Here is a 24,232-nt window from a genome sequence, read left to right as displayed (position 1 = left end):
CCCTCAGACTTCTGGTTTTAGAACTTCTCAAGGTCATTGAAATTTCTATATTATAACTGTCTTCTGACCTTTTCAAAGCAATATTAGCAGGGGCCTTTTTTTAGGAGCTTTCAGTGTACCAACAAACAATTTGCAGTCTCATATTCTCACCATCACTTTGTCTAGTTTAGAATGCTTTATGATTCACACTACTTGAGTTAATCTTTGCAAATCATCACAACCTTACAAAATGTATCTTCTCTTTCGAATGTTCAGACTGACTTAGAATAACTGCAAATTAACCTTTTTACTGCTAGAATACCTTGACAAAGTGATTAATGAAATGCTACTGGAGAAAAACTGGTGAACATATAAGCTCTTTTGTTCTCATGAGACATTTAGCTTTGTACATTTCAGAATTTTTATCCATAGTTTGCTTGTCAGAAAGCATTATTATGATTGGCTAGAATCACTCCACATACTTTTGAACCATATAAACATAAAACGGTGAAGCTAGGTTTGGAAGCGAAATTTTTTTCTGTAAATATTTAGGGAAGAGAAGGACTTTTTCTTTAGAAAAAAGCTGAATTTCTAATTACTATTTTGCTAAATATTTGAAAAACATTTTGGATTCTAAGATATGTTCTTTTAGTTTCATAAATTGGTATATACTTGGCGAGTTGGGATTTCTGAAAAACATATACTTAAAGCATTGATCTTGTCATGTTGTCAGAGTATCTTGTCAACTATAATCAAATGACCCAATTACATAAAATGTGAGTTATTTGATAGAGACGAAGTGAATTTTAATTACTCTTTTATTTAAACAAGTTGTGTGTCTTAGTTAAGTCATTTAATATTGCTTGGCTTAGTTTTTTTCACATATATACTGACTATGCTGAGTCAGTTGATGTTCAATGGCTTCTGGTGCCTGAAATATGAGCCTATTTTATCCCAGATGAAATTTAGTATTTAGTGTGTATCTGTATAGTTATCAATTACATGAACATTTTTAAGTATTAAAAAAAATCTTGTAGAAAGTGCTAGTCATTATTAGTGGCCTAAAATACGTTAATAAAAAGCATGAAATATATCCAATAAGTTGTTGCAGAGACAGGTTTTTGATGAGTAGGAAGAATTAGTTAATTCTCGGAATTGAATAAATGCATTATTAAACTATGAAAGAGAAAGATCCAGTTAGTATTAGGGTACAGCACAAGTTTGATCAACCAAAGTTATGCTAATGTAGAAAATGGTACTTATCTACATAGTGAAAATGTCTTCATTTTTATGGTTTAATTACTGTGTAATAACACTAATTTGCCTTTAGTTCTATATCACAAAATGAATATTGTTTGGAAGTAATACTTTTATGAACATTTCAGACACAGAAGGGCATGAAAGGAAAATTTAAAATAGAGAAATGAAGAACTTACTTTATATTTGCTACGATCTTGCATTGAAAATAAAATTATCCTTATATTAATTATCTTGAAGCTTTTGTTGTTGTAGTCTTAATGTCTCACACAGTTTAAACAGAAGTTTGGATTTGAACCTCATCATTTTTTGTAGTTCAGACCCCAAGCAATCTACATCAGTACAATAGTCTCATAGCTTATTGGTTTTGCAATCAACAGGAAGTGCATTGGGATGATTTGAATTACATAAATCAAGAAGAATTGCATATTTTGGCACATTTTGTAGACTGTTATAAAATTATTATTACTCAAACAAAATGAGGTATCAGCGTGCTAATTTGATATTACATATTTTAAGTGTATTGCATTTATTTTTTATACTGATTCTGCTATATTTTATGACTTAGCACAAATTCCTGTGCAGCTTGAAATAAGAAAATAAATGAAAAACTTTTGCTCTTGAAAGTCAGACCTTAATGATGGAGAATTTATCTTAGGTTTCAATTGAATTAAGTCTTGATTTTCCAGATTTTTCTCTATAATAGAAAATATAATTATGATTCACTGGTATTTATTTTTATTGGAAAGGCAGATCTACAGAAAGACAGAGATAGAGAAAGGTCTCCTGTCCTCTGGTCCATTCCCCAAGTGGTTACAACAGTCAGAGATGAGCCATTCCATAGTCAGGAGCCAGGATCCAGGAGACTCTTCTGGGTCTCCCACGTGGGTACAAGGTTCCAAGGCCTTGGGCCATCCTCTACTGCTTTCCCAGGACACAAGCCAAGAGATGGATAGGATATGGAGTACTTGGGACATAAAGGAGCGTCTATAAGTGATCCTGGCAGGTGCAGGTTGAAGATATAGCCATTAGGCCATCATGCCAGGCCCAAGAAATTGGTTTTAATGAAGTCAATTTTTAAATATGGATCACCAGTTCTTGGTGTAAAAATTAAAATTATTTTAATTTAAAAATACTTTGGAGAAAAAGTATTCTTCTAGAGTGAAGTGATATCAAATGTTATCTAACATTTGAAATATTTATGTTTGACTACACACACACACACACACACACACTCAGGCGCACCCTTCTTAAATCAATTATACCATAATTATACCATATTTTCTAATATAGAGAAAAGTTCTTCATTTATTTTCTTATCTCAAGCTGCACAAAATGCCTGACCCTGCTTTATTTTATCAATTATTATATGTTTCATACTGAGAATATAATTTAAACATTCAATTGTACTAAAAAAAACAATGTTTGCATAAACATTTTTTTCTAAGTGAAAGTACCTTATTTGAATATATTAACACAATTATAGAATATTTAATAACTTGAAGTATGGCTTAAAGCAAAATTAATGTGTTACATATATTTAAGAAAGGTGCACCTGTGTGTGTGTGTAGTCAAATATAAATATTTCCTATTATTCAATCTCTTTAATTTTCAAATAAATGCACTAAATCATTTAAATAATGTTACTTGTAAATTAAAAAATTTATATATTAACTAAAAAGAACTGTGAAGTTCAAAAACACATTTTGAGATAAGCTAGATGTCATCCAGAAAGAAGTCCTAACAATTATAAGCAATGTACCTGTAAATTGCTGCACTATTGTTTAATAATGCACTTATGCATTTACACAAGAGCACTGGTGTCTTGCTTTAACCATGTTTGTGTGATGAATTTCAGTATTTTTCAGAATCAGTCTTGAAAATTTTATGCAGAATTTGCTTATTGTCCTGATTCATAAGGAGAATTGACTAATACTTGATTTAGCATAAAATCCAAATTTCAATTTTCAGCTTAGGAAATACAGGTTTCAAATCTTTTTTTATTTGTTTTTTCTTTGTTATTGCCAAATCATTTGTTTTGTTCCTTTCATTTGTACTTCCATATCCTTAGAAATAAGTTTAAAACATCACAGTCCTTTTTGTTTGACCTTTTCTGCTAGGAAATTAGAGAGGATTTTGATCACTGAGGTCTAGACCACAGTGAAATTGTAGTCTTAAAAGTAAAATGCAAGTGTTTTATTGCTCCTGCTTGTGAGGCAGTTCTTTTTCTTTTCCTTCAGTATGTTTGAAAATCCTATATTTAAGAAGTATGAGTTAATTAAGTATTCCAACAGTAAATTAGAAGTGTGTGTCTGTGATTCATATCATGGTTTAGAGCTATTGTGTTGAAAGGTAGGAAATTGCAGAATATTATTTAGAAGATCCGTTTTACCTGAAGTGTCATATTTTTCTCTTCTGTACTTCAGATTGTATTACCATGTAATTGCATTTCTTATAAATGAAACAGCTTATGGTGAAAAGCAAATGTTCTGTGTATATGTTAATGACAGAGATATTGAACAATGCTTCCTCAGGAATCCTTAAAAGTCAAAATATTATTTTCACCTTATATTCTCTCTGATCTATTTGTTTTTTTTAAGATTTATTTATTTATTGGAAAGTCAGATATACAGAGAGGAGGAGAGACAGAGAGGAAGATCTTCCGTCCAATGAATCACTCCCCAAGTGAGCGCAATGGCCGATACTATGCCGATCCGAACCCAGGAGCCTCCTCCAGGTCTCCCATGTGGGTGCAGGGTCCCAAAGCTTTGGGCCATCCTCGACTGCTTTCCCAGGCCACAAGCAGGGAGCTGGATGGGAAGTGGAGCTGCCGGGATTAGAACTGGTGCCCATATGGGAACCCCGGGGCGTTCAAGGCGAGGACTTTAGCCCCTAGACCACGCGCTGGGCCCTATTCTCTCTGGTTTATTATTTCTCCCTTTCCGTTTCACATATCTTTGATTTCATGATACAAATTTACTCCAAATCGATTTTAATCAAGTTCAAAATATTTATCTTTTTAAGTTTTTGTCCTTTTATGTATATTTTTACTTATGTCTCAAAATGTAGACAGGAGTGATGATGTCCTTAAATTTTTGCTATGAAAAAAATGCACACTCCTCTCTATCCAGGTCATTATAAATTCAAGTATTTAAAATTCATTTATTTTGTTGAAAAATACACTTTGCTAATTGTTCCAAATCAAGCATGATATTGCAATGGTTTAGAGTTGTGCAAGTCCTGAGTTTTTCTTGGAAATGAGAATGATATTGAATTCCCCTGTTATTTGAGTTTTGTGATATAATAGTCTAAATTAGGTACGAAGACAGTTATATTTGGGGGATTATTTCCTAAATCGTGATAAGAAAATTCCTTTGAGCATTTCCTATGCCAGTGTCTATTGATTTTTGTCTTTCTACTGCTATTTTCCACTTATGAATTTTGAGGCAGAGAGAACATTTAAGTGAAAAACAATGTTTTTCCTTATAGTACATTTTCAGTAAGAGACTCCAGGAGAGACACTGGCGTGTCAATGTGGGACTGTACTTTGTCATCACAGGGAAAAGCAAACTAGAAAATCTATCAAATTTTTGAAAAATGTTGAGTCCATTAAAAAATGTGCTTTTGGAAATAGGACCAATTGTTACTTTCTAGATGCCAGCAAATTGTATAGGCTTGATCCAATTCCAGAAACATATATTTAAGTAGACTATCATGTACAATCAGTCCTTATATGTCTCAGTCATCGCATTCTGTGTAAAAGGAGGTTGAAATGTATTAGAATTTATATTTATTTAGTTATGCTAATATAACCTTAAAATATAATATTTATTGTGTTTAATTTTATTATAATCTCTTTTTAGCTTTCATTCCTGGACTAAAGAAAGGTTAGTAGAACACGACACATACCATTCCCATGGTGCATGTTTCATTTTAAAAAGAATCACTGATTTATGTGTATGAATGTTTTAAGAACTTTTGTTTTCACTTCTCCTTAAACAACAGTTTCAACTGTTTGTTTAAGCACATTTTCAAGGCATTTAAAATAAGTATATATTTTGAAAGAATATTCATTCTGTTGGACATTTTGTATACCTGGATGCTTTTACATAATTTTGAGTCATCCATCTTTAGAAAGCAAGATTAATGTGTTCCTATAATCATTTATTTGACGTATAGTCACTGCTTTCAAATTGCCAGCAGATTTAATTATTCATTTCCCTTAGGACAGTATGAACATTTCAGCATTTTTTTCTGAAAAGGATTTTAAGATGTAATTTTCAGTATTTTTTCATTTGATCAGTAAATTTTATATGCTATATACATTCCTCACAAATAGTCTCAGATTTTATTTCTTGTAAATTATAAATAATACACAAGATGAATTTTTTTGCTAAATTTTAATGTATAGGTTATATGTGAATCTATACTAAATCAAAGTTGACTCAAAGCACATGTTTAAGCAATCAGTTAAAATGTGTATAATTTTATTGTTATTAAATTTAAAAGTTTTGCAGATGTTTTGAACTTTTCAAACATATTTACTCATTGTGTATATATATCAACATTTTTATTGTCCCCTTTTTATTTTCGCATTTATCTGTTATAATAGTCCATTACTTTTACATTAATTCATTTCATGTGATACACTCTTATTTTAAACTGTAATTTGTAATGTATTGGGGCTTTGACCAAATAGAAATAGCACTTAAAATAAATCTTGATGAAAACAAAAATGCCACATTTATTCTTTTACTTTGACACATCAGTGATACTAAAAGCAAGCTCTATTTTTAATGTTTGAAATGTTGCTTTGAAATTTTATGCTGCATTTACAATATGTTTTATGATATTTAAATCAGTTCTAAAACTAATGATACATTTTTGGCGATCATTTATATTGTGATAATGGGGAACATTTATTACACTTGAAACTTTAGAATATTCAGCATTTACATGGGTTATTCAGACAGTAGTGGATGCATTGAGTATACTTTGAACTTTGTGTCTCCTCTTCTCATTGGTCTTTCATTATCCCCTGACACTATTCATGAAATACTTATATCTAACAATCATGGGGTCTTGGTCATTTGTATGGTCTGAAGTCTAGATGTTTTGTTTATAAATATTCATATAGTTAGAAAGAGCATCTTAATGTGTAGTAGTTTAGATGACAATCATACATTTCATTGGTTTTATATATTTAGCCAAGTCTTTTGAACTCAAAAAACTTTATTTTCTCTATTTATTGTCCTAATTTAAACTTTATTTACAGATTATATTATTATTCCCATATTTTAAGAGGTGGAATTTGCATAAAAGAAAAAAAATAAATTTAAAAATGAATCTGATAATCCTTAGTGCACTATGTAAGTGCCTTTGTAAGGCATTACCATCTCTTTTTTTTATTATCACGTTTTATTTTATGACAATTTCATAGGCTCTGGGATTCCCCCAATCCCTCCCCATGCCCTCCCACCATGGTGAATTTCTCCACCTAACTGCAGTATTACAGTCAAATCCAAGCATAATTCTTACATTGTAAGCATGTACTTTGCATAGTGTCAGCATCTTATTGTCCAGATAAATTCAACCGTTTCTTGGGGAGACCATCTCTGGTCTGAAAGCAGAGCTGGCAGAATATCATCCTGACCAATTAAAAGGCACAACATAACATCAACAATTGTTTACAACTTTATGGAGTTAAATGACATGGTATTGAGTGACCAATATATTTAAAAATGCAAGTTTTTAACCACATCCTGTGATTACTTCATTGACATTTCAATTTTAGTATCTACACAACTGGCTGCTATACACCTTAAAATGGTTATAGGGTACTGTTTAGCTGTCTCGTGTCTATTTTCATCTTTGTATTATTAGCATAAATTTTACTGAACTTGGTAAATTTTGGGATAGTCCATGTTGGCTTATAACTCTAACAAGGTATATATTAACAGTGGAGGCACAGAGCAGTTTTAGGAGGGGTATGCAGAGAAATATTCAATACCTTAGTGAGGAGTAACTAATCTTTGTGTCCTACCTAGTAAGGCTAACCATTTCATGTTTGGTTCTAAGCTTTCCTTGTTGTTCTCTGTCTATCTAATCTAATTTTTTTTTGGGGGGGGGGGGCTGGGGAATGGCCTCCAGAGTGACCCTGATGGTCATTGCAAGAGAGGGTGTGGATCCAAAGTTGGAACTAAGTAAGGACCAGAGAAAGCCCCTCTCCCTAGTCCCGAAGTAAATGTACTGTTCTGTTTCTGCAGACTGCTCAAGGCTCGTGGCTGTTGTTCTGATGACATTGGCTCCTGTGGAGTAGGATTTGGGCTTCTTCCATCCCATGTGGGAGATCCAAATGGGAGTGGATGACCTCAGAGTTCTCGGCCTCTGTGGTCTCCTTGGCAGTTGGATATAGTCCTTGGTGCCCGTACTGATAGTCCTTGGTGGGGATCTGGGGCGTCACTCTTGCTATTTCAATCTACATTGATGTATCACTGAGTTATAATCATTGCAAGTTAAATTCATATTTCAAATTTTACTCTTATTAAATAATATGTATTTATATATTCATAATGCAACTAGGTTCTAATTCCAAGTTACCCTGCAAATTCACTGTACCTTTTATTGCTATATTCTATGATTTTCCCTTTGTGTTTTGTGTATCTTCTCATTCTTATCAATTCATTTGATTATATTTACTAACATTTACCTCAGAACATTTTCTTGGGAACACTTCATAGAATTAAATGAGACTATATATGAGGAAAAAGTACTCTATGACTCTAACCTTGAATTTAGGAAACTAGTATAATTTCCTTCATTCAGTTCTTCAATTGCATATTGACTAAGTTGTAGGAATGATATTGGCTTATTTTCCAAAATACGTAGGTATTTCTCCACATTGTCACGTTCATCCATACACGGAAGTACTTGGTAGTGAGACAGTCATTGCTTCATTTGGAGATGCCTTGCTTTCTTCCAAAGTAGAAATTGCAGAAATTAATATATTAGATTCCATTTGCTCACAACTGCACTAAATTTTTCACTCATTTTTCAAGGCAAGTGATTTGTCTGTATCTTTCACATCATTTTCTGTTGGCATTGATGTCTTGGATCTGTAAGTAGTGCTTGTCAACTGTTTTATCTACCTGCAAGTGTCAGTTGGTTGTTTATGTTAGCACTTCAGTTATCTAAGGTGAGTTATGGCATATTATTAAGCAAACTATATTTGATTCTCAGTTAATCATTACAGGTCTGTCCTTGAACAGATTGCCCATGCTTTTTGTTAGTACTCAAGAGTTAGGAGCAATTTAAGATATTTTACTTAAACTCCAACTGTTGGATCTGAGTCAGAGATAAATGCGTCAAAGGAAAAGAGAGTGATGGAAAATGAGGCTGAGGTGAAAGGATATCGGAGGGGGTGGAAAAATGATTTTTTGCCCACAAAAATAATCAACCATTTCATCTATTTAATCAATGAGAGTTTGTGGGAGCTAAACCACCACTTAAGAAACTAGTATCCCATAAACATACCAGTTCAAGTCCCAGCTGCTTGACTTCTGATCCAGCTCCTTGTAAAGTTCATGGGAGAGCACTGTAAGGTGGTCCACATTTCTTGTACTCACAAAGAAGAATTGGATGAAGCTCCTGGTTCTTAGCTTTGGGACGGCCTAGCTAAAGGTATTCTTGCCATTTGCAGCCTGAAATACCAAATGAGAGACTGTTTATTCTATCTCTCCCTCTGTAACATGATCTTTGAAATAAAACAAATAGACATTTTAAGTAGAGATTATGAGTGTAAAAAAAAGTTCACCTTTATGCATGATACATATGGACATTTTCTAATGTTAATCAGAAAGCCAATAGCTTTTATTGAGCATCCTTTTTTTTTCACAGACAGGAATTCATGTAAATATGTGTGTACATTTTCTATACAATAAGCGGATTTATATAGCATAATAACGTCTTTATGATAACTTAATATTTCCCTAAATAGTCATATGAAATTACAAAATCAACAGAGGTTTATTGGTTTTGTTCAGCTTACTAATAATAGACTTTAAAATGTCACAGGAAAATATTTGTGAAGTATTGGTACTGGGATATTTTAAGTTCTGAAATTGCCTTCTTTAGATTATGTATGACAAGTTAATTCTGCTGTATTCATTATGTTATACATTTTACATGGAGCTAAGGATTTGCCTCATGATAAAATTATATTGCTTCTTAATGCATTTTTTACAATGAAAGACAAAAGAAAGAAAATTCATGTTATTTATCACAAAAAGTAGACTAAAAGAAAAATTAGTATCTTTTTTAGGCAATGGAGAGTTATTAAAACTCGAAAACAGCCATAGTATTGCAGTGTTGTCATTCTCATAAAAACTCTTGGTGTAGATTTGAAGCTGTATAAAGTGTTTGAAGAGCAAATCAACTCTTTCAATTTTTTAATATTGCATTTAAATGAATGAAATGCCACCGCTAAGCTACAATCATCTTGTTATCCAAACATGACTTGAAAGTTTAAATGAGTCACCAACATTGTGGAAATTCAAAATACTCTTTTCTACTGTAGCTAATTTGAATGGTAATCTTTGCTTCATAAAGCATGATTTAAATATATACAACTTTCCTCTAAAGTTGTCTTGAAATTGAGAGAAAGAAACTTTTGTCTATTGATTCACTCCTCAGGTGGTTCCAAAAGCTAAGGCTGGACCAAGCCAGAGCATGAACTGGGAGTTCAATACAGGTCTAAAATATTAATATTTCAATATGTAATCAATATAAAATGAATGAGGTTGTTTACCATCTTGTTGATACTAAGTCCTAGGATCTTGTACTATATTATACATACAATGTATCTCAATTCCAGCCACCTACACTTCCAGAGCCAAAATAGCTATGTGCTGTTGGTATTCAGTATATAAGTTTTCGATTCTTTTCAAAGGCTTAAGATTAATTTAGCCAGTTTGTGCTTGGTATCCATCATTTGAGATTATACTCTGAAAAAAAAAATACTCTTGGAGTCCTTGGAATTATGCTTATTTAATTTGAGAACAATTTTTCCTTGATTCACCAAAGTCGGTGAGAAGTGATCTGGCTGAGTTTTCCTGCTATAAGGGATGATAGAAAAAAGAAAAAAAAAAGTCGAATGTGAAACAGCAAATGGCTAAATTGTTCAAAGTGAGCACTTCTGATTTACCGCATTGTGTCGTGTATTTGAGGCTTATAAAAACCACAATTCTTTGCTTTCTTTGAAATTCTTGCTTTCTTTGAAATTCTTCTGTAGTTTTCAAAAGAAATGAGTCTCAGAGAACAGATAGGCATCAGTTAATCTTAAGGCTACACAAGCGTGGATTATTTTATATAGTGTATAGTGTTTTTTGATAGTCCATATGTATCATTACTAGAATTGGAACAGGAAGGCTAAAAAGTTTCTATCCTCAAGTTCATGTAAACTTTGCTTTGAAAGAAATTTATAATATTCTTTAATATGTTAGTGTATTTAGAAAGCTAAATTTTAAATACTAAAAAATTGTCCATAACAAATCTAAAATATGTATAAATGATATAGCTATAGTTAATAGCCGTGATGCTAATGACCACAGAATATACTTTATAAACTCACTGACAATGATTGTAAATACTGTATGTGTCAGAGCAAATATTTTTTACTTCACTTGATAACCAATTAGTTTTGATCCAAAACATCACTAAACTAGAAAAAAAAAAGTTTCAAAATGCAGAGATGCAATGCACAATTAATAGCATAGCTTTCAAGTAAATCAACAAAAACTTTACATTTTTAAACTCTGTCAAATATAATTATATCATTGCTGATTGGAAAATATGGGGAAGATGATATTATGTTATTATTTATATCCAAGTGAAATTAAAAAAAACTATTTTAATAGTTTGCAGCTCAGAAAAAGCAAGTGTTAGATGTTTTACAATGTTGGAAATTATACCACACTAAAAATGTTATACTTAATTGCAGTATTTGGCTCTGCATTCCAAGTATAACGCTGGTGTAGACAAAAAGAAGGAAAGAATATAGAACTTCATTGAGCATCCATGTTTTTCAGCTATAATGACTTGAGCCTTGATAGTATTCTAATATATTTACATTTTAATAAGAGTATTATGAAAAGTAACAAAAGTAATGGATTTTTCATTGCATATATCTGAATATGTAAAGCTTTATCAGTGAAACAAGTTCCAAATCTATCTAGGAACTGATAAATGAATGAAGTAAAATAGTACATGTGAATGCAAAACGCTATTTAATATAATCTAAAGTAGAGATGAAGTTATGCACTATTAGACAAATCGTGCTGAAGTAGTGGAAAAAAAGACAATATTCCAAAATATAAATCCAAGAAAATGATGCCAAGTGAATGAACTGAGGAGTGAATCTGAGACCATGCAATTTGGAAAAATAAAAGCGTGAATGTTAACCAAAGAAAGAACTTTGCCTCTTTTCGTTTTTCTTTTCAAATATCAACACAATTATTGTCAAAACTATTCTAGAATAAGTCTAATAAAACTATGTAAATTACTGAAGTTAATTTTTATGATGACACCATGAAAGGTATGGTTACTTCTGGCAATTTTGCCAAAGTTCAGTTTTATCATGCTTCAGTTATTATTAATTTTGATTTTTAATACTCTCTCAAAATATATCACATGAAGTAACATGTGTTCACTTTTCATTTTTAATGAGGTTGATGACCACAATTATTTTTAACTCTCAATGGCCGGGTAAAAAATTTATATTTCAAAGCATAAAAATGAACCTTTGCATTTTCCAACAGGCTGTTTTTAAACAATTATTGGAAAATGTCTTCAAATAACACTTTATCAAGTTGTCTTGTTTTGGTTGTTGTAGCTTGGTTGTTCTCAGTGGTAATTACCTTGAGTGCAGACTATTCAGGAAGGTGCATGATCCTATCTTTTTCCCTTCCCCCTCTTTTACAAGGCTTTTGACTCCTCTTCTATTTCTTGTTTTTCTTGTTCACTTCCTGTTACTGAACAATGCTTGATAAGTAGGAGGTACACGCCAGACACTATAGTACACGCTGATCCTTCCATCTCTGTCCTTTCCCTAACAGGGAAGGGAAGGAAAATGGGAGTAAGGGATATTTATACATATTGAATTTGATATTTTAATGATTTATTGATTTGATTTGAGTGTTAAAGTTAGAGACACAGTGTGTGTTTCTTGCATCTGCTGGTTAAATAACCAGATGACTGCAATGGCCAGCATTGAACCAGGTTTAAGCCAAGATCCAGGAGCTTCATCCCCGGTCACCCACATGGGTGAAAAGGATCCAAACACTTGAAGACACCTTCTGCTGTTTTTTCTCAGGCCAGTAGGAGTCAGGTGGATTGGAAATAGAACAGTCAGAACCTGAAACCACTATGCCCACAGCACCAGCCATGAAAATTGTATTTTTAAAAATATTTATTTATTTTTATTGGAAAATCAGATTTACAGAGAGGGAGGAGAGACAGAAAGAAAGATTTACCATCTGATGATTCACTCTCCAAGTGGCTACAACCACTAGAGCTGAGCAGACCCGAAGCCAGGAACTAGGAGCCTCCTCCAGGTCTCCCACTCAGATATAGGGTCCTAAGGCTTTGGGCCTTCCTTAACTCCTTCCCAGGCCACAAGCAGGGAGCCTGATAGGAAGCAGGGCCACTGGAATTAGGACTGGTGCCCATGTGGGATCCTGGTGCTTACAAGGTGAAGACTTTAACCATTAGGCTATCGCACCAGGCCCCTTGTATTTTTAACATTAAAGTTCAATGAGATTCTACGTAAGATTTCATATATTGTGTCCTTGCTTCAGGATAACATAAAGATAAATCCTAAATTCAGTTTCTAGCAAAACTTCATTATTATTTTTAACTTCTCTTTAATATATTCAGAAGCATAAGGTACAGTCCAGAGATTTTTCCCAACTGGGCTACTTCGAGCATGTATTATGATCATGCTGTAAGACTGCATACCCAATTTAAAAATAAAAATAGTATATGAGTAACTCCTTCACAGAAAAAGAAATTATTGCCGTTTCACTTAAGACTCTATAGACACAATTACTTTCTAGTCATATTCACAATAGCATATTTTCCGCCATTTTCCAGGCCCCTGAAATAAGACTGATTCAGAAAATAAGCAATCAGATTTTTCTATCATAAAGTCCTTTCCCCTAATCATTTGTATCTCTTCTAATTTGCTTTTTCAGATCACTTCTATCTTAGTATCTTAGTAGAGTAACTTAATCTTCCAAAAAAATAAGTGCTTTATGAGTGAAGAGAAAAATGCTCACTGGTTCTATATATTTCTATGCCCTGTTCAATTTCCATGTAAGAACTCTGAGATTCCATTCTTTCATAATATTTTAATACTAGTACCCTCATTGCTATTTTGTTTATAGAAAGTGAACAAATTGCAAGTATTTCACATGTGGTTTAAGAGCATAGTGATATATACCACTCTACCTTCTCAATCCCATCCTTCCGCCTCTATTTTTATTTCAAGTTCACAAGCTCAATTTTCTTTATAATCTCAAGTGTAGCTTTCCACTAAATAAAGAATTCAAAAAGTAACATGTAGGAAAACTGTTGCTCCCCAAGAATATAAAAGGGCTGTACATAATAATTAAATCTAAAATGTCAACTTAAATAAGATACATTACAATAAAAGTTTTGCACTCTGTATATTAGCTACCACAAGTAAGGAGAACGTATTTGTCTTTGGGGGACTGGCTTATTTTGCTAAAAATAATGGTCTCCAAGTGCATCCATCTTGTTGTGCAAGCAAGAATTTAATTCATTTTTATGGCTGAGTAATATTCTATCACGTGTGTATACAGGTCACCAGTTGATAGATAGTTTTCTGATTGACTCAATACTTTATCAGTTGTGACTTTGGCTGCTAATAAATTGACAGACATGTATATGCTGCTCATATCTCCATTTGATAAATTCCCTGGAATGGAATGACTGACTCATACGGTATTTCTATTTTCAAATTTTTGAAGAATTTACCTAGTGTCTTCACAGTTATTTTACCTTTTTACACTCCCACCAACAGTTTATTTGTGTACACTTTCCCCCCTTTCACCCCAGCATTTGTTACTATGTTTTACATTGTTTTGAGATGATAGCCATCGTACTGGGGGCGGAGTTGTGGAGTTCATCGTGGGTTTTGTTTACATTTCTTTTATAGCTAGTGATCCTAGGCATCTTCTTACACTTCAGTACGATTTTAATAATTCATCCTTTGGAAATGCCTCTTCATGTCTTTTGCCCCATTTCTTAACTGGGTTGCTTGTTTCAGTGGTGTTATGCTTTAGCTCCTGATATATTCTGGAATTAGTATTTTATCAGACGTATAGTTTGTAAATACTTTCTCTCATTCTGTCAGCTTCTTCTTTGTTGACGCTATGTAGATATTACTCAATATAGTCCCATTTGTGCATTTTTCCCATGTTTTATACTTTTACACAAGAAGTCTTTGCCTATGCCAGCGTCTTACAACGTTTCCTCCAGGTTTTCCTCTAGTAATTTGATGGAAATGCATTATGTTTACATCCACGTTCCATTGCAAAGTGATTTTTCTATAGTGTGTATAGTAGGGGTCTTGCTTCATTCTTCCGCATCAAGAGATTCAATTTCCCTGGCACTGTTTACTGAAGAGATCATCATTTACCCAGAGAGTGATTTTTAGCTCATTTTGTTAAATACTAGTTGCTGATGTGTGGGTTAGTTTCTGATACGTCTAGTCTGTTCCACTAGTGGACGTATTAATTCTACTTGTAGCAGGCTACTTTGATGATGTTATTATATATGTGTCTTGAAATCAACTGTTGATACATACAGCTTTGTTTTTATTGCTCAAGAATCCTTTAGCTGTTTGTAGTTTCTGGTCATTTCAGATGAATTTTAGCATTGTTGTTTTCCAAATTTATTTTGGTTGGAATTGCATTCAGTCTGTGAATCGCTTTGGATAATATGTAAACTTTGATTACATTAATCCTCCAATCCGTGAATGTGCAAGAGATTTATATTTTTTGTGTCTTATTTCTTTCTTTAACGGTTTATAATTTTCATTGTAGAGTTCTTTCACAACATTGATTGAATTTATTAAAGGGCATTAAAGGTTTTTTTTTTTTTTTGCAGCTTTCAGGACATGGTGCTAATAAAGTTCTCTCTCAAGAGTGATATTTTTATGAATACAAATACAATTAACTTTTCTTTGTTCATTTTATGCCCTCCAACTTTTCCAAACTCTTATGAATTCTGAGCACATCTCAGTGTAGTCTGCTGATTACTGTATGTATGCGATCATATCTGTGTCCCAGGGAAATTTAACTTTCTAATTTCCCTTTTGTGTTCCTTAAGTTTCTTTTCCTTGTCCAATAGCTCTAGCTAAAACTTCCAGAATGTTATTAAATAGCAATGGTGAGAAGAGACACATACACTGGTTTTCATATGTTTTTACAAGATTTATTTATTTTCATCAGAGAGGTTTACAGAGAGAAGTGAAGACAGAGAGGAAAAAAACTCTCATCCAGAGCTTCTTCCAGATCTTCCAAACTGATGCAGTATTGCGGGGTTGGGCTGTCCTCTGCTGCTTTCCTAGGCCCTAAGCAGGGAGCTGGATCAGAAGTGGTGCAGCATAACATGAACTTGTGTACATATGGGATGCGGGGGCTTAAGTTTGAAGGATTAGCTTGTTCAGCTAAGGCCTGGCCCCATGGTTTTCATATGTTACATTTTCCCAACATACAGGGAAATCCCAATAAATCCAGATGAATGATATTTTGATGTATTGCGTTGGATTCCATTAGCTAGTGTAATAGCAGATCTTAATTTCAAGTAGTAATTCAAAACCGGCATTATATTATGAAATTTTTGCTTGTTGTTCAGGTTTAATTAAAAATTACTTATTAGTTATTCAATATTAATAGTATTATTCAATGATTAATTACTCAATTGAGTTAGGTAATACATATTTGAAGGTTATCCTGGAAGTTGAGAAATACTTTTTTACTAATGGCAAGTTGGGATTATGTTGTAGAGCAAGTTGCAATTTATCTGACATTGTTGTATTTTGCCTTGAATACAACTTTCGTAAATACTTCCTCTTTAAAAACAATACAATAAAGCTATAGCATTTTGAGTCACTGTTTTTGGGACAAAACTAACTTGCTGTGCGTTCTATACAGTCATCTTTCTAATGTATAAAATTGACTGGCCTTTTGTATATTTCCAAAATCATAACTTTCACATGTAAGATCATATACCATATTTGCTCATAAATTTGTTGATAGACTGTTGGATAATTCTGCTTTAGATTATTAGGAATAAAACTGTTAAAAAATTCTTATTCAAAATTTTATGTGGATGTGCTTTCAATTCTCTTGGGTTTAGAAATATGAATTATGAATAGAGTACCTATTGTAATGTTACATGTCGCCTATTGGGAAATGGCCAAGTTACCTTACAAAAGGCACAATTTTATACTCCTTCTCCTCATTTAAGGATCTTTGTGACTGCATTATCCCACGGAGATAATACAAGAAAATGCCCTTTCTTCTTAGGCAAGATTCAGTCATTTAACCTCTCAGTGTTTCTGTTCCCATTTGTAAAATACAAACACCAGAGGCAATGAACTTGTAGTTGGTGACAAAGGTTTAAAAGGATATCACATGTGAAGAATTCAGCACTGTCCTTCAGAAATTGCAAATGTTTTCACTACCGTGCTAATATGATCATAGCCTTATTATTTTCTCATTATTATTTGTGTGAATGGAACTTCTGCTGGATCACTGGTTATCCTTTAGGCAAAATCAATTTCATTTAAAATACAAATAAAAGAAATGCCAATCGCTTTAATAATATGTGGAGTTTTTTTCCTATAAAATTTTATGTGAAGTTAGGTGTGTAATTATGTTGTTTCACTGTTATTAGTATGCTCAGCCATCTGTATCTTAAGTTTAAAGAAACAGAGTTGATAGTTTTTTGAGTTTATCAAAGAAGGCTATAATTACTAAAAATGTCTTGGATCCTTCATTCACAGAACAATGTCAATTTCAACCTTCACCAAAACTAGCCTATTTGTAATATAAATTAATGATGAAGATAATAAGGAAGTAGCAACATTTTATTTTCACATTTTAATTTCTAAACAAGATCTAGATGCAAACCTGAGGGTCAATCCCATCTTACCAATGTATGTTTTACATTCTTCTCTTTTTGTTTTTCTCTTAAATTTCAAGCCATTCCATATGTTCATAATAAATACAGATACCGTTTTAATAATGTGACAGCAATCTACATTTTTAACATCCATAGGAACATTATACTGTGTGTGAATCAAGTCTCTAAATGTAAACATTACACTTAGTATTCCCTTAGTTAGCATCTTATTTTATATCGGTTAAGGTGTGAGGTGTTTTGTAGAAAATACCAGATATGTTGTTTTATTTTATCTTTCAATGATTAAATCATGTATTTATTAAACTCCCTTAAGTCCTTATGTTACACAACTAAGCTCAAATTAATAGTTATGGCTCTTGTAGATTTTATGTATGATATAAACAGCCACTTATCCCATATTAACTACCATAATCCCATGAATACAAAGAGAAGCAATACAGTTACGATCCAGGATATATTTTAAATTCTTTATAGCTAAACTATTTTAGTTATTGAGAGATTACAGGGAATATGATATTTTGTCTATGCTCCAGAGCTTGAATTATTCCTCAAAGGTAAATCTAGCCAATTTGCCAATAAACTGTACCTTTGCCTAGGAAATAGTCTCAATATTTTCACATATGAATGTAGGTATTGCTTTCTAATAATGGCAATGAATATGTATAGCTATCTACTGAAAGGAATGTGAGAATACTTACATAAAAATTTCCTCAACATTATAATATCTGCAGCTTGGGTTGATTTATGAATGCTCAAAACACTAGAGAGCAAATGATACACTCTTTAATTCCAAAACAAAGAATAACGTTCATTCCAGGTTTGATATTCTGACGAATCCACTAATGATTTAACATCAATATTTTTCACAGTAGAAGAGGGAGAGCATTAGAAGAAAAATATTTTATATTTCAATATCTAAAGCCATATTTGTATTTGTAACTTTACCCCAGAATAAGAATCATATTGTACGAAGTTAGTTAATTAGATGATAAGTTCTATTAAAATATATAAGACTTATTTTTAAATTATTTTAGCTGCAAGAAGTACTTGTAAAAATTTACAGATTTTTGTGTACAACTTACCAATTATTAACTTCTGTGTACAAGTTCCCCACATGTTAACATGCTGTAATATGATATTATATTTATTAAGACTAAAAAAATAATAATAATAACATTGCTAGAGCCCCATTAACTAAACTAAAGACCCAACTCAGAATTTCCAGATTGTTCTTTCTGTTTCAGGATTCCAGGATATTACACTGTATTTAGCAATTAAGCCTTTTGTATTTTGTAATCTATGTCAATTTCTTATGAACTTGGCACTTTTGAGGTGTACTCGTTCAGATATTTCTGCTCTAGGTAGGGTTATCTGTCTTATGATTAGACTGTGGTTATCATTTCTGTGAAAGAATGTGAGAGAGGGATGAGTGTTTGGTGAAGTGGTTAAGGCACCATTTGGCATACCTTTATCGCATACCAGAGTGTCGCTGTCCAAATCCCTGTATTCAAATTCCGATTTTACTTCTGATCCAGCTTCCTGCTAATGCACATCCTGGGAGGCAACAAGTAGTGAGTTCCTGGGCATTTGAGAATTGAACTAGGTGATGTATTATCTCTCCACCTCTGTCTCAAATAAATCAAAGTAAATAAACAGAACTCTAAAAATAAAATAATAAAATGTTTTCTTGCCACATTATAATACAGGGAACATAGTACTTATATCTCCACTACAAAGATGCCATTTTCCCATTTCTTTCTCTATTCTTTGTAAGCAACATTCTAAGTATTGTGGACCATAAATAGATTATATCTAATTATAAGGATTATTACATATGTATTGTTTTATATTCATATCCAGATATCTAGATAGAGCTAGATAGATATCTAGATACATCTATATTGTATCTATAGCTGTATTTATCTATATTCATAGATCTATTTATCTAGTTTCACTGGGATGCTATTCCCATGCCGTGAGATTATCCATGTGCAAGGTACAAATTAATGGCTACGTGTATACCATCACTACAATGGAATTTTACATTAATTTTTGTAGCCCCCTCAAAAAACTCTTAAAATCCACTAGCAATCTTCCCAACAAACATAAATCACTTCTCATTGCTTTAGAAAAAGATTAATCTACATTTTCTAATTAATGGCCTAATCTGAATACTTAATATAAACAGAATTATTTATTTAAAATATTTTGTGACTATTTTTTCACTCAGAATAATGCTTTCATGTCTCCTGGCAGAACACATATGAATAGCTTAAGTATTATTTATATATTTAATTGTGGTAAAAACTTCAAATAGCATGCAACTTTCTACCTTAATGGCTACTCAAGTATAAAATTCTTATATTTTTTAAATTAAACTTTGCCATTGTGCGATATATCCCCTGCTGTTCAGCCAATAATCATATGATAGGTATTTGGCCTTATTTTGGCTATTTGTATCATGATAATGCTGTTATCAGTGGTTGCATGCAATTTTCTTTGTGCATATGTATTCTCAGTTCTCTGTGATACATTTAGGAGTGGAATTACTAAATCATGTGCTAACCCAACATTTAAACTTTTTGGTGATTTTTTTTTTCTCAGAGCAATTGCATTGTTTTACATTTCAATCTGCAGTGTGCAATAGATTCACGTAGTTCCACATCATTATAACTTGCCTTTTTTATATAACCATCATAGTAAGCATGCTGTGATATACCACTATTTTAATTTAACAATTTCCAAGCTCTGGATGATGTTGAGCATCTTTTGATGTACTCTTCACCATTTATGTACTATCTTTGAAAAAATAGCTCCTCACATTTTTTTTGCCACTTTTTTTTTTTTTTTTTTTTTACTTTTAAGCATTCTCTGTTGCAAAACAATGGAGGCCAGTGAAACCATTATGCTTAATTATGCAAACAATCATATGCATTAAGCAAATATGCTTAATGATGCAAATAAGCCAGTCCCCAAAAGGCAAGTACCACATGCTTTCCATGATCAATGGTAACTTATATACAGAGTACAAAAAAAATTAATCTTTGTGAATGAAGTTCATATTCTGAAATCTTATTGTTTTTTACAACCTGTATCTTTTTTTTTCTTGAGTAGGGCTTTCTTGTTTGTTTGTTTGTTTATTTATTTGCAGGCTACGTATTGATATCTTTACCTATTGTTAAGCCAGTGATTGTGAAGTGGAATGAAAATATGCCAGTGTAAAAATTAGAAAAAAAATGAAGTATGGGCACAGAAGAGTGAGTGGGTAATATGTGCAGGAGGTAACTTAGGGTAGGAAGTATCACTGTGTGCCTAAATTTGTATTGTAAAATACATGAAATTTGTTTACTTTATATAAATAAATGTCTATAGACAGGGATAAAAGTGTTCTCTCTATATTCCTAGCACACATATCCCTACACCTATAATCTCTCACTTTAAGCTATTTTTCTGTTATTAGTAGGTCCTTTTAGGGGCAAAATGAAATTCAATTTTCTTTGTCTTTTTTGTGTGTGTGCTTTTTATGTAACTTCTATGAAATCACTGCTTAAGCCAAGATCACAGCAATTTACTTTAATGTTTTCTTCTAAAAGATTTACTGTTTAGATTTTGTGTTTATGACTAGTATCCACATTTAGGGACCCATTTGCTTTTTTTTTTCATGTGTATACATAGCTGCCCCAGACGAACTTGTTAATAGACTATCCATACCTTCACTCAATTGTATTGTCATACTTTACACTTTAAACTGGACATACAGATTATTTTCCCACAAGATTTATTGAATTCTGCTTCTAGTATTGGCTACTTATACAAATTTCTGAGTTTCAAATTTGAATATAAATGATGACTGAGTTGGAAAGGGAATTAGGTGTGTCCTAAAGTCATATATAGCATAGGTACTGAGGCGTTATCCTTCCTGTTACTCTAAGGTATAATGCACTATACGGAATGTGTAGTAATTTGTGGCAAGATATTCATCAAGCATGCTGTAGTAATATGATGCTGGATAAATGCATCCCATGGCTTAACCAACTTGAAAAATCTGGAATTGCTGTTTTGGTTTCGGTTTTGGTTTTGGTTTTGGTTTTGGTTTTGGTTTCGTTTGTTTGTTTTGGTGTGTGTGTGTTTTGCTTTTTACTCTGACTGGAAATCTTAACATATTCTAACAATTTTATGGAATCCTGCAGTTTTTAACATTTTAAAACCCCTTCTGTCAGCTGGAGGCTTTGCTAAATGGTTTATGTACTTCCATGTCCTGGAAGTAGTTCCATAAATATTAAATATCTGACAAATATTGATATATTGTGCATTGATTTTCAAGGTATCAACCACATAATATGATAATGAAATCACAATTCCATGACCTCTAGAGATTTTTAACAACGGTAATAACTATGTATAATTTACTATTTATCTTGTTAAAAAATCACCTAATGTGAATTTGTCTTCAATGTTTAAGTTGTGGTCTTATACTTCAAATATAGTCTATCATAATTCCCCTTCCCCCATGTGCTACCCTCTCTAAAAGACACAATAAATGATACCTAAGTGTGTAAATAATGTAATAAATTCCAATAACATTTTAAATTGTTTTAAAATCATTTCACATGTATTTAATATTTCTCAAGTTAAGAAATATTTTTATTCTAAGTTACATCACCAGGACAATAGCTTTGTTTGAATTAACAAAATTAGACACCTGCCATGTTACAAATACATTTGGCACTCACAATTTATCACTGTCAATAGCTTGAGAAAAAAACTGAGTTATTTTTACCTGTTTCTAATTTATAGCTTTCTCTAAATTCTTTGCCAAGTATCTATAGAAAATCTGAATATGAATTATAAGAGTGGGTTAGGTGATTGCATTACAGTTAAGCCACATCACAAGTGGGTGTAAGTTTGGACTGTTTTGAGTTTAAAGTAACATCACTGTCTTTGGATAGATAATGAGAGCATCTGAAACAGATTTCATTGAAGAGCAACAATAGACTAATGAGTGGATAGAGGGAAAATGAAATGGGAAGACATATCTAGAAAAACTACCAGAGACTTAGAAGTTCTTTTGTGTAATTGGTTATTTGTAGCATTACAATCTGTACTTAGTGGCTGTGAAAGTGAATATGATGATTGTATGATGCCCACATATAGAGGATTTAAACTAAGATTCAAACTTTCTGTTTGTGAGTCAAAAGCTGTTTAAACCTAACAGCATATTTTAAACAATAATTTGTAAAAGACTCAAGTATTTCACTTCAATTTTGTCAAAATCTGATATAGTACATATTTAAGCAAATATTTTGTTCCATTCTGCTTTTCTCAGTAGCATGGGCTTTTGCATTTATTTAACTTTAATGGGGAACAAGGCATTCAGCTTAATAGATTTCAAAATGACATACTGCTTTCTATGTTCACTTAATGTGTATTAAAATGTTGGAGTTTTCTCCATCCGTTTATTGACATTTTTTGTATTTCCTGAGTATTGCAGAATCTTGATAATGTACCCTAATAACATCCTCTATGACTTACAGAATTAAACAAATGATGACACATTAAAAAATGCTTGCATTTATATATCAAATGTATCAGGCGAATTGATTTTAAGTATTTTTCATAAATTGGTCTGTATTGCTTTCCCTAGTTTCAGTTGTTCTTGTTAAAAGCTGTGAAAATGGTAAGTAAAATCTGGAGACATGCAATTCGTTCTGATACCTTGCCGCAATATCCTTATGCAGTATCCTTATCAGCATCAGTTCAATTCAGTTTGCTATGCTCAAAAAGAACAAACTCAAGTTTCATTTTATTTATTCATAATTTAGTTTAGCAAAGAAATTAATTTTTGTAGATACATTTTTGATTTAAACATTTGAACAATAATTTGATGTGTTGCCTTTCCAGTGTGAGATTATGTGTGAATGAATATATACATTTGAGCTAGAGAACTCAAACTATTGAGAAAGAAGTGACAAAATATTATAATGCAAAGAGATTTAAATATATGTATATATATGTGAAAATGGAATTAAAATGCTTATTATTGTGCAAAATGATTGAAATCCATCCATATTTTTCTCATAATGTACTTTTCCATGAACTTTCTGAGGCATGCTCAACTATTACTGTTTCCTTTTGAACTTTACTCCTTAAGGAGGAAGTATTGTTTAGTGGAAATAATAATTAGACTTGAGATATAAACTGACTTAACTTCACTTGAAAAATAAATTAGGATGTTTAGGAACGAAATTAAAGAAAACTTTCTGATTATTTGACCAAGCTTTAAATGTACTTGTAAAAAGAAATACACAGAAGAGAGCAAAATGACAGAATACGTTGAGAACACAGTGGAGAAGGATTAGCATAGAACAAGCCAATAGAATTTGATGGAGAAGGATTAGCCTGGTAGAAGACAATAGGGCTGGGCAGGTTGACAGGAAAGGGACACCTGGAGCACCATAGACTTGAGGAAGTAGCAGAGATAGCAGGGCAGAACCTTATATATCTTATAATAAACCTAACCGAAGATGTGTCAGAACGCTATGATGAAAATTACAAAACACTTAAAAAGAAAAAAAGAAGATGTTAAAATAGGGAGAAATAGATTGTGTTCCTGGATCAATAGGATTAACATCATCAAAATGTACATATTCCTGAAAGTAACATATAAATTCAGTATGATTCAAATCAAAATCTCAACAAGTTATTTCAGTAATAGAAAACATGTTAGAAAATTCATCTGGAAACACATGAGACAATGGTTAGCTAA

General features: G+C 32.2%; 1 protein-coding gene across 5 annotated transcripts in view; it reads left to right on the top strand.

The window, feature by feature from the left end:
- PCDH11X (protocadherin 11 X-linked) overlaps positions 1-24,232 on the top strand; it is a 606,423-nt gene that overhangs the window by 482,364 nt on the left and 99,827 nt on the right. For 3 of the 5 annotated variants that reach the window (XM_040999471.1, XM_040999466.1, XM_040999468.1), the window contains one exon: positions 5,100-5,123. The exons of the other annotated variants lie outside the window; for them this stretch is intronic. In XM_040999471.1, coding sequence (XP_040855405.1) covers positions 5,100-5,123 — 24 coding nt within the window. The remainder of the gene's footprint in view (positions 1-5,099; positions 5,124-24,232) is intronic. 5 annotated transcript variants of the gene reach the window in all.

This window comes from Ochotona curzoniae, unplaced genomic scaffold, assembly GCF_017591425.1.
Source record: "Ochotona curzoniae isolate NIBS_2020 unplaced genomic scaffold, NIBS_Ocur_1.0 scaffold_1852, whole genome shotgun sequence".
NCBI classification, from domain to species: domain Eukaryota; kingdom Metazoa; phylum Chordata; class Mammalia; order Lagomorpha; family Ochotonidae; genus Ochotona; species Ochotona curzoniae.
Note: the sequence above shows the minus strand (reverse complement) of the source record. Positions and strands in the feature narration are given on the sequence as shown.